Genomic DNA, 9,482 nt, shown 5'->3' with positions numbered 1-9,482 from the left:
GTCAAAGCAACATTAACCATAGTTCAGAAAACTAGCAGGTAACAGTGCCTGGTGCCCTCTAAAGGAAACTCATGGTCATTTTGGTGACATAAAATAACAACAACAATAGCAAATAATCTTGATATTTGCTATACAAATTCACACTTCTAAAGTCATTCCATAGTGGAAACCTTTCTCTTAGGCTTTCCAGACACAGTTTGGGCCCCTGGAGAGTAACTCAAGATGGAACCCAACACAAGCCCTGGTCACATAGCCATGTACCATGAGAAAGAGTCACCGGCTTCACACAAGAGATGTCTTTCACTGATTCTTTTTTCTTTGTTGTTATTTATTTCATATGTATGGATGTTTTGCTTGCATGTATGTATGTACACCATAGGTATATCTGGTGCCCTTGGAGGGTGTCAGATCTCCTGGAACTGGAGTTATAGTTAAGCCACTGGAAGAGCAGCCAGTGCTCTTAGCCACTGAACCATCTCTCCAGTTCCCATTTTACTAATTCTTATAAATGTGTCTCATAGATTGTCAATATCCTTGCTCATTTTTGCTCGCCTTTTTGTTTATTTGAATATAAATTTCTCACCAATTTGGCTGTCATAAATACACTTTATTGTTTTGACTCTGGTTCCAACAGCCCGGCCTCTCCAAGCAATCCTTTTTGGTTAGCACTTGAGAGCTGAGTGTGACGTCCTGCGCATGTCTCAGAGCTGACCGCAGCCATCTGACGAAGCAAGTCAACCTCATAGAAAACAAAGAACTGAGGGCTTGGCCTAGCTCTGGCCTGGGGTCCTGAGACGTCGTCCCACACCTTAAATGTCTCCTTTGGACCTTGTCATGCACTGGAAGATTCCAGTTCACTGTTCCCACAGTAGACTAATGCAACCCTTTGAGCACGGCACATGGGTGCAAGTGTCCTGGTGTGTTCCTGCTCACCCTCATCTTCTGCTATTTGCTGAGGAGCATAGCACTTCCCTCCTGTCCGCACCCTAGAAGGTGACCCTGCTTCCTACTCATCAAGAGCACGGAGAGATGGGGTGGAGTTGACCGTCCCTGTCACACACCTCAGACCCTCAAGCGTCCGTCTTCGCCTTGGGCTCCTTCATTGACTTCACAAACTCCTTGACTTCCTCCTCTAAGACCTTGTTCCTCCTCTCCACGTCCTCCCGCGAGCGCTCGACATTTCGAAGGCTGATTTCCAGAGCCGCAAACTTCTTCTTCTCCCTCTCCAGCTCTTCGTTGAGCCTCACCACCTTAGCCCAGACATCGTAATTTTCCTTCTCCAGGCTGCAAGGAAAGAGACCAAAGTAACACCAGAGCATTCAATCTAAAGCCATCCTCCGTGGCCCTTCGCTATGTTCACAACCTCTTGTCGGTTTGCCTGAGACACAAGAAGCCAATCTCCCTCCAGGAGAAGACTTTACAGAAAACCTCAGGTCCCTAAGCACCCAGAGCCCCAGCTAACACCTGCCGACACCTCTGGTGTCACTGTGTTTCAAGTCACTTTATGTATTGCATATGTATCTTTGCCTAGACAAAATATTTGTAAGAAAGAGCCATCTTTAATAGGTCTGTGTTTCTACCTTGTAGCACCTTGCGTTTTGTCTAGTTCAGCTAAAGCTGTGGATGCTCCACGTTCTAGACCTTTACCATCTCTGAGCACATGGCGCATCTTTACCGTGCCCCAGTGGACAGCCAGAGCCAGAGACCTTCCTAGCTAAGAGCCTCCTGGGATGAAGACTTGAAAAAGCAAAGGGACACATACTTTGAGGACCATGGGACCTGGGTCCCACTACAACTCCAAATCCTGCCTCAGGTTGGTGAACTATAGGTTTCCTGAACTGCTGTGACATTCATAGCTCAAATTCTAATACAGCCCCAGGTGCCCATCCCTAGGCATGCAGAACTAAGGCCCAGGAATGAACGGACATAATATGTTATTTAAGCCTAGGAAGGAAGTTTCTGGTCAGTGGGTGAAATTCAAATTGTGTGATTGGAAATCTGCTTCAGCATTTCATCCTCTGGGTGCTGCCCCCCCTTCCCCACCCTCATTCTGTCAGTGCTGTGCCCCTCCCAAGCAGCCTGCCAATGCTCATCTGCACACATAAGTTCCCATCTGAGCCCATGCCTTGGGTTCTGTGTTTGCGCCTGGCACTGTGTGGCACACTCCCTCAGAGTCACACCTGCCCCCTGTCTGCCTTGCTCTATAGAGTCTGTCTTTTCCCTCCAGCTTCTCATCCCCCTTCTGCCTTGGAGAATTCGAGATGCCACTCTGGACCCTGACTACTGACTGCAGCAGTCTACAGGAACTTGAGAGCTACAGTGGCCTGGGTTCAAGGTTCAAATCCCAGGCCCACGCCAATCATCTGTGTGGCCTTCAAGAGTGTTTTGATGTTCCTGGAGCCCCTGATTCTTCTGATAAATGGGGTGCTTCCTATATGGGTTCAATCAGAAGGCACTGCCAAGCTGATAATTCTCCTCCCGCGGCCACAGGTGGGCTAATGGGTATCTCAGACTCTGCTGTGTTCGGGAGGAGCAGACTTCTCTATGGCGGCCATCCCTTCTTCTGCTTGTCACTGGCATTCAGCCTAGGGCACAATGAGAGCCTTTTCTGGGACTGATTTGCTACCTGATGTCACAGAATCTTGTAGTTTCACAAATGGTCGGTTTCAGGCTGTGCGTTTTGCTTGAATATGGACCAATGAATGGAGATTCACAATAGTGTTTCTTTCTGGTACTTAAATCTTAGTAGAAGTATCCATAAATACAAAAACCCATTATGCTCATTATGACAAGTTTTCCTGTGGGTCAGGTTGGACTAGGATTACCTCTCTGAGAAAGAATTTGCCTGGGGAAGGAGCCACAGCAATGATCGAACATGATGTGACAACCCTAAGAGTGCTGTAGTGGCACACATAGCTTGGCAGTAACCATCGGCTAATTAGCCTTAAGACACACTCAACAAGCAGGAAACCATGCGTGGTACAGACACCTGGTTAACTACTCAGGGGCGGCAAATCCATAGGTCTTAGAAGAAAACCTACAACCAACCTTGTGTCAAACCAGCATGCTCCTTAACAACACTCTAATTTGTAAACATAAGTGTAGTCTTCACCCCTCATCAACAAAACTTCTCTTTTTGAGACAGACCAAGACTATTGCAGAAAACCACAGGCAATCAAAATGCAGATTAATGGATCCCACTCCCAGTGGACACATCTACGAAACGCTCCCACAAATGAAGGCTGTGGGAACATTGTGGAAGAAGGGGCGGAAAGATTGTTAAGAGCCAGACGATTGGTCAGGGACTTTGCTGAGAGATGGTGCCTCCTGCTATTCAAGGGCTAAATCCACAAGTCTTCACCAACATGGCTCCCTAAGCACTGGCATGCCAAAGGGAATGGATGGGGGGGGGGGGAGGAAGACCACAAGGCCTCAACTTGATGACAACTGTTACCCAATACCAGATGGTCAGCGCCAAAAACATACATTAATAGGGAGCACTATGAAAGTTTCCTCAGCTCAGTTAGGCATGTTCACCCTCAAAAGGCTACGTGGGCTTCACATTTAAGTTTCCATGGATCCCATCGGAAGCACAGGATTTTCACTAACTTATCCATCCCACGTCGCTCCCTTTGTCCTTTCCTTTACTAGAGCTGGCTGCTGCAGATTACTCAGTCGCCTGAAATATTTATATACCGGGACATTTTGGAAGGTAGGGACGATACCCTAGTGCACTCAGTGGCCCTCTGCACCCGACTTACTTTTTAATCTGTTCCTCATACATCTGCCTCTGGGTTTCTATTTCCTTTTGTAGGTGCTGGACCACCCTCTGCAAAGAATCAAGGTCATCCTCTGCAGAGTTCTTGCTTCCGGACTCCCTGTCAGAGTCTGTCCTGACAACAGCGTCTCTCTTGGAGTCACAGGCAGGAGGGGAGAGTGCACCTGCTGGGGTCCCTTGGGACCCCGGCGGCGGGCCAGGGACATTATCATAGGTAGAAGTCCGCTGGTCGTCGGAAAGGTGGCGCAAGTCTTGAGACATAGTTCTCCTGTGCCCTTCCCTTGCCTTCGCCTCTGAAGATGGAGACCAGAACTCATTTTTAAAGATTTCCAGTTTGCTGCTCGTGGTGCCTTGGAAAGCAGATGTCAGGAAACACTTCCGGTTAGGGAGAGTTTGAGTCCTTTTACGGGATTGCACCTTCCAGTCTCCTGGGTTTTCCGTGGCGGCTTTTCCACTGTCCTCCTGATGTTGGTCACCCGGCTGTGGTCCAGTGGGGCTAGTGGCATCAGGACTACTTGCCTGGAAAAAATAACCATGGATGTTAATATAAGTTGGGTTTTTTTTCCCTTCTGTGTGCCATGCCCCCAAGATAAGTATTAGAGACCGGAAAGGAAGTGTTTCTTAGTCACACACCTGTGACACCCACCCTCAGTAGATCACCTCAGTTAATTTTCCACATGATAATTTGCCATGAGGATATTAGACCTAAGGGTCTCATTCAAGCTCTAGAGAGGAGGCACGGACTTAAAACATTTGCTCCACTAGTATGAAAAATCCTAAGCTAGGATCCTATGACGCAATGTTATCATTTGGAACTCAAAGCCCAAAACCCATAAGAAAAGTTCAAACAACACCACTGAATGTATTTCCTTGGCCTCCAAAATTAAGAACAAGACAAGGCAAACAAGCCTCTGCAATAAGTAAAAAGCCAAACAGCAAGCTGGCAAAAGCTTTATGATGCATCCCACTGACAATGAAGGTCTCCTGCTGGTGACTCCCCTGTTGTAGTGAGCTTATATACGTTGAAAAGGAGAATAAATCAACAACCAAGAAGAAATGGACAAAGAACTTCAAGAAGAGATCGTTTGTGCTGAAGAGATGGCTCAGTGGGGAGAGCACTTAGGGCTGCAGGGGACCCAGGTCCCAACCGCCTGTAACTCCATCTCCCAGGGATCTGATGTCCTGTTGTGGCCTCTGCAGGCTTCTGTCTGCATATGGTGCAATATACTCAAGCAGGCTCACATACATACACATCAAATAAGTAATAAATAATAAATGTTTTTTAAAAACAAACTCCCAAATATTCACAGAGGAAAAACTGAACTGACCCTTGCACGTAAAAAAAAAATTTAAGCCTATTTTCATAATAAATAGGAGAGACTCAAGTTAAAATTATTAAATTATCTGTTCCTTTGTGAGATGGGGACACCCTGAAACCTGACAGCACACACCATGAAAGATAAGTCTTTTTATGCATTGCTGTGAAAGTATAAAATGGCACAGATGCTAACACTATTTATGAACATGACATAGTTAAGTCCATGGAGCTTCTTGGCCTCTCAGCCCATTTCTGAGACTATCCCAGAATCGTCTCTTCCTGAACACGAACTGTAGTATGGGCAAGGTGAGTCACGGCAGCCCTGTTTGGGGTGCAAAGCTGACCTGTTGGTCCCAGGGCTGTGAAGGGGATCACAGTGCGGCAGTGCATGGAACACTGTATGACTGCCAAGGCCACGTGGGCAGGTATGTATACACTGATATGTACTATGATCTCTAACATAATACTGATAAGTTTTCAAATGTGAGACACAGAACAGGGAAAAATATAATTTTTGTATAATAGGGAGAGGTAAGAAAACAGTTTCTCTTTACATCTTACATTTGCATAAAGGAAGAACTGAAGGGTAAGGAAAAAGCTAGCACAGCAGGAAAGGCAGGGTGTGTGAGAAGGGAGGCAGGGCGGCCAACACTGCTAACTTGTCACGGTCTAGAATCACTATAGAATGGTCCTCCGGGCATGCCGTGAGGAAGAACCACCTCAAGTGTGGGCAGACCACCACAGGGGCTTGCTTCCTGCACTGAAGAAAAGGAAGAACAGGAGCTGGCCACCAGCCTTCCTCTCTCTGCTCCCTGGCTGTGGGTCCACTGTGACCATCTGCTTCATGCCTTTGCTGCCATGGCGTCTCTGCCACTGTGGACCCTTTGGGTACAGCATCACCGATCGCTCCTCCAACTACAAGCTGACGTGAACCATTCCCTTCCTAAGCAGCTCTTGTCAGGTTTTTTGTTTTTGGTTTCTTTTTGTTTTGTTTTTTCGAGACAGGGTTTCTCTGTGTAGCCTTGGCTGTCCTGGGCTCACTTTGTAGATCAGGCTGGCCTTGAACTCACAGCAATCCACCTGCCTCTGCTCCCGAGCGCTGGGATTAAAGGCGTGTGCCACCACTGTCCGGCTCTTTTCAGGTATTTTGCTGCAGCGATAGTGTAAGAACTAACTTGGGCGTGGCACCGCACTTCTCAGCTGATGCCTTTCTATGATTGGGTTTTAGAGCCATGTGGCTACGTATAAAATCAAATTGAAAAAGAGGGGAAAAAAAATGAGTCCCATTTAAGATGGGAAAGTCATGGGCTGGGGTTCCTTCTAGCCAGTCCCCTGCTTTGGTAGGAGCATGTGGCCTTGAAGTGGGACTAGGACCTCTGACATGATGTCGCCGTGGTCACTCTCTCCTGACTCAGATCCTCAACAAAAATAACTGTGTGTGACAAATTGCTCCCTGCCCCCAATGTTGTGGTGTGAACTCCAAAGCTGATCCATTTACTTCCTTAGCACGGCGGTTGCCCTGTCATTACAGGCCCCTGTCAAAGAGCGGAACCATCACTGGGAAGGACTGTGGGAGACTGGCTAACAAAGCCTAAGAGACTTTAAATCGTAACTTAGTCTAGAGTGTTCGTAAGATGCCTGTAGCCATACAAAACCCCTCCAAAATAAAACTATACCCACCACAACTCATCCTGCGCACGCCCCCCCCCCATCTTTAGAAGCATCATAGCTGTCTTGGTCAATTAGAAATTTAAATTTTATTACTTAGCCACATATTTTTTTAAAATCAAGCTGTCATGAAAAGTCTATGCATTCCTTATTTTTTTTAAAAAAACATTTGTTCCTAGAAATACATGAAAATATTTGACCTTTGTGAGTTGTCACCCTTTAATAGCTACATGCTGGAGAGCGCAAAGTCTGGCAACACTGAGGACATGAGCGCTAAGGCCTCTGTCCAAGCGAGGGCCTGACACTGCCGAGGCAGCTTATCAGGGAGCGAGGGTGAGCACACGAACACATCCCCTGCTCTGAGGAAGGAATCACGTTCACTGTAAGCAGAACACCCGTCCCTTCTGGACATTTCCTTAGTCTGCTCAGCATCTCTTACCAAGACACGTGCAATGCTGTACTGATTTTTTTTCTTTCTCTTGAACGTCCCCAAAAGCCCAACCTGTGGGGGACTCTCACACATGTCGCTAGCCCCAGCCTTGCCCAATGTATTCTGACAGGTCCACCCATGGCAGCATCACTCCTCAAGCCCCAGCCTCAGAATGCCCAGACCAACGGGTGACAGCGGCAGGCATCTTACCGTGCTGCTGAAGCTGTCGGCTCTGGAAAGTGGCGGGTCTTCCGTGGCATCCCATCCTACAGAGCTTCGGGGCACTGGGGCCTTCTTGGCATCGTTTTTCTGGGCAGGGGGTGACAGTGGCGCATCCTTAGACTTGGGAAAGAGGACTTCATGGTCTCTGATCATCATGGTCATCACTCTTTGGATCTGAGGAGTTCCTGGAAGAGAGAACACCTCTGCAGTGCCGGTCCGTGGAACTGGAGCCTGGGAGTACTCAGGGGTCGCCAACCACCGATAGGATACTTCCCCATTGCCCTGGAAACTACAGGCTTCATTTGCTCTAGTGGAACCCCTTTTAATTGTTTGGAGTAGAATCTTTTTTTTTTTTTTTTTTTTGTGACAGGATGTACTAAGACAAAGATATATAAGGGGGACAATGCAAATGAGCCACTGAGGACATTTTCTACCTATATTTCTCTGGGTCAGGTTGGAATCAGGCAATAGAGAATAATAACAGTAACAACAACAACAACAAAAAAGGAATCTTTATCTCTTGCTGTGGTCCCCAATGTGGTATTGTCTTCTTATTATTCCCCAAGCAAACAGGTTGCAGGAACACTTCCTCCCACATGCATGGCAGACGCGAATCCTTTGCGTATTGAGCCAAGACAAAACCTTAGAAAGCCTTTCAGCCTAGCCTTACAGCCACCTTTCTGTGAAACCGGCTTATAAAAACCAAACCCTGCCTGCTCTTCTTGCCTAAGGGTGTTTTTAAAGTCATAAAAAAAAAAAGGGCCTGGGAAACACTAGTTAGTTGGTTTGAGGTTAGACTGCTGTGCTCTGTGACCAGTGAGCAAAGGACATTTTTCCTGCTGTTAACACCAATCAGAAGACGTGGTGAGTGGGCTGGCTCGGTGACCTGCAGAGCAGGACACGGCCACTAGGGGCAGCGTTCTCTGTCACTTCCAATGTACCTCTCCTTTGCAGGCTGAGCCTGCGTACCTCGCATGATCACAGCTGGGTCTTCAACCTTCGACCTGATGAGGTTCACTCCGATGACCGTGGCCAGGTTGTCCACGCTCATCTTGTTGACAGCACAGTTCATCTGGATCTCATGCAGAAATCTGTGGGCAACAACAGGAAACTCCGGTATGAACAGCGGGAAGTGGCCAGGAGAGCGTATTCCCCGGACCCAGCACGTACACTTGCTGAATTCTAGCTCTTTCCCCTGTTTCAGGAATGGAGTGAACATGCTCAGCCTGCAAAGGTTTAGCTTGAGTGTGGAAGTTCAGGAGCGAAGGACAGATGAGGAGCCAGGATGTTCAGTTGCGGGGGGGGGGGCAGGAGGTTGGAGGTGAGACCGGCTCAGGAGGAAGCGGTGACTAGAAGGGCCGAGGAGGGTGTCCAGCAGCTTTGGTGTCTTGCCTCTGCCTCTCACTTCTGGCTTCCCCATTCTACTGTTGTCTCCAGAGAGGAGCAGCATGTCAGCGAGAGGGTCTTAGACATGGCAGGCGACCCTGTGGCGCCTCCTCATTCCAGCATCCGGCTGGAGAATGGGGCATCTCCCCCCTCAGCAGCAGCTCGGGCCCACTATACTCCTACCCACAGGAAGCCCGAGACCCTAAGATTGGTCAGAAAAATGAAAAAGACTAAACAGATGAGTAAAGGAATTCTAAATATCTTGACGGAAATACCATAAAACTCTACATCTGGAGAATTTAAAATATATATATATATATATGTTCAAATGATAAAAAATCATGAGATATTATGGGATAATTTCTCTTGTGACAAAAGACACGCTTCTCATGTGTATAAAAACATTCTTCTGCAGTTACACTGATGTGTGTATGTATCTATCAGAAGACAAAACACCAAGAGGAGACATCGCTGGACATGGGGTTGCGTCTACTTTTGGTTCTTATTTACAGTTCTTGTATCTTTGTGGTTTCCAGAGTAAGCCAGAATCATCTTTATTACTTGGAAATTAAATCACTGTGTTTTTTTTTTTTTTTAAACAAAGACAACATTGAGATGCGGTTGGGGTGAAGGTTCCCACCGCAACAGATCTGGACTGCTCCACCTGCAAGGTGTTGCCA

General features: G+C 47.3%; 1 protein-coding gene across 4 annotated transcripts in view; it reads right to left on the bottom strand.

The window, feature by feature from the left end:
- Positions 1-586: 586 nt before the first annotated feature.
- The window catches only part of ARHGAP25 (Rho GTPase activating protein 25), a 74,997-nt gene continuing 66,101 nt past the window's right edge, over positions 587-9,482 (bottom strand). For all 4 annotated transcript variants that reach the window (XM_084766620.1, XM_084766621.1, XM_084766623.1 and 1 more), the window contains 4 exons: positions 8,386-8,507; positions 7,405-7,601; positions 3,762-4,297; positions 587-1,284 (listed from right to left, as the gene is read on the bottom strand). In XM_084766620.1, the coding sequence (XP_084622746.1) occupies positions 1,071-1,284; positions 3,762-4,297; positions 7,405-7,601; positions 8,386-8,507 (1,069 nt within the window). In that variant the 3' untranslated portion in view covers positions 587-1,070. The remainder of the gene's footprint in view (positions 1,285-3,761; positions 4,298-7,404; positions 7,602-8,385; positions 8,508-9,482) is intronic.

This window comes from Acomys minous, assembly GCF_964271855.1.
Source record: "Acomys minous genome assembly, chromosome: 17".
In the NCBI taxonomy this organism is placed as follows: Eukaryota; Metazoa; Chordata; class Mammalia; order Rodentia; family Muridae; genus Acomys; species Acomys minous.
The sequence above is the reverse complement of the archived record's forward strand: the minus strand, read 5'-3'. Positions and strand labels throughout refer to the sequence as shown.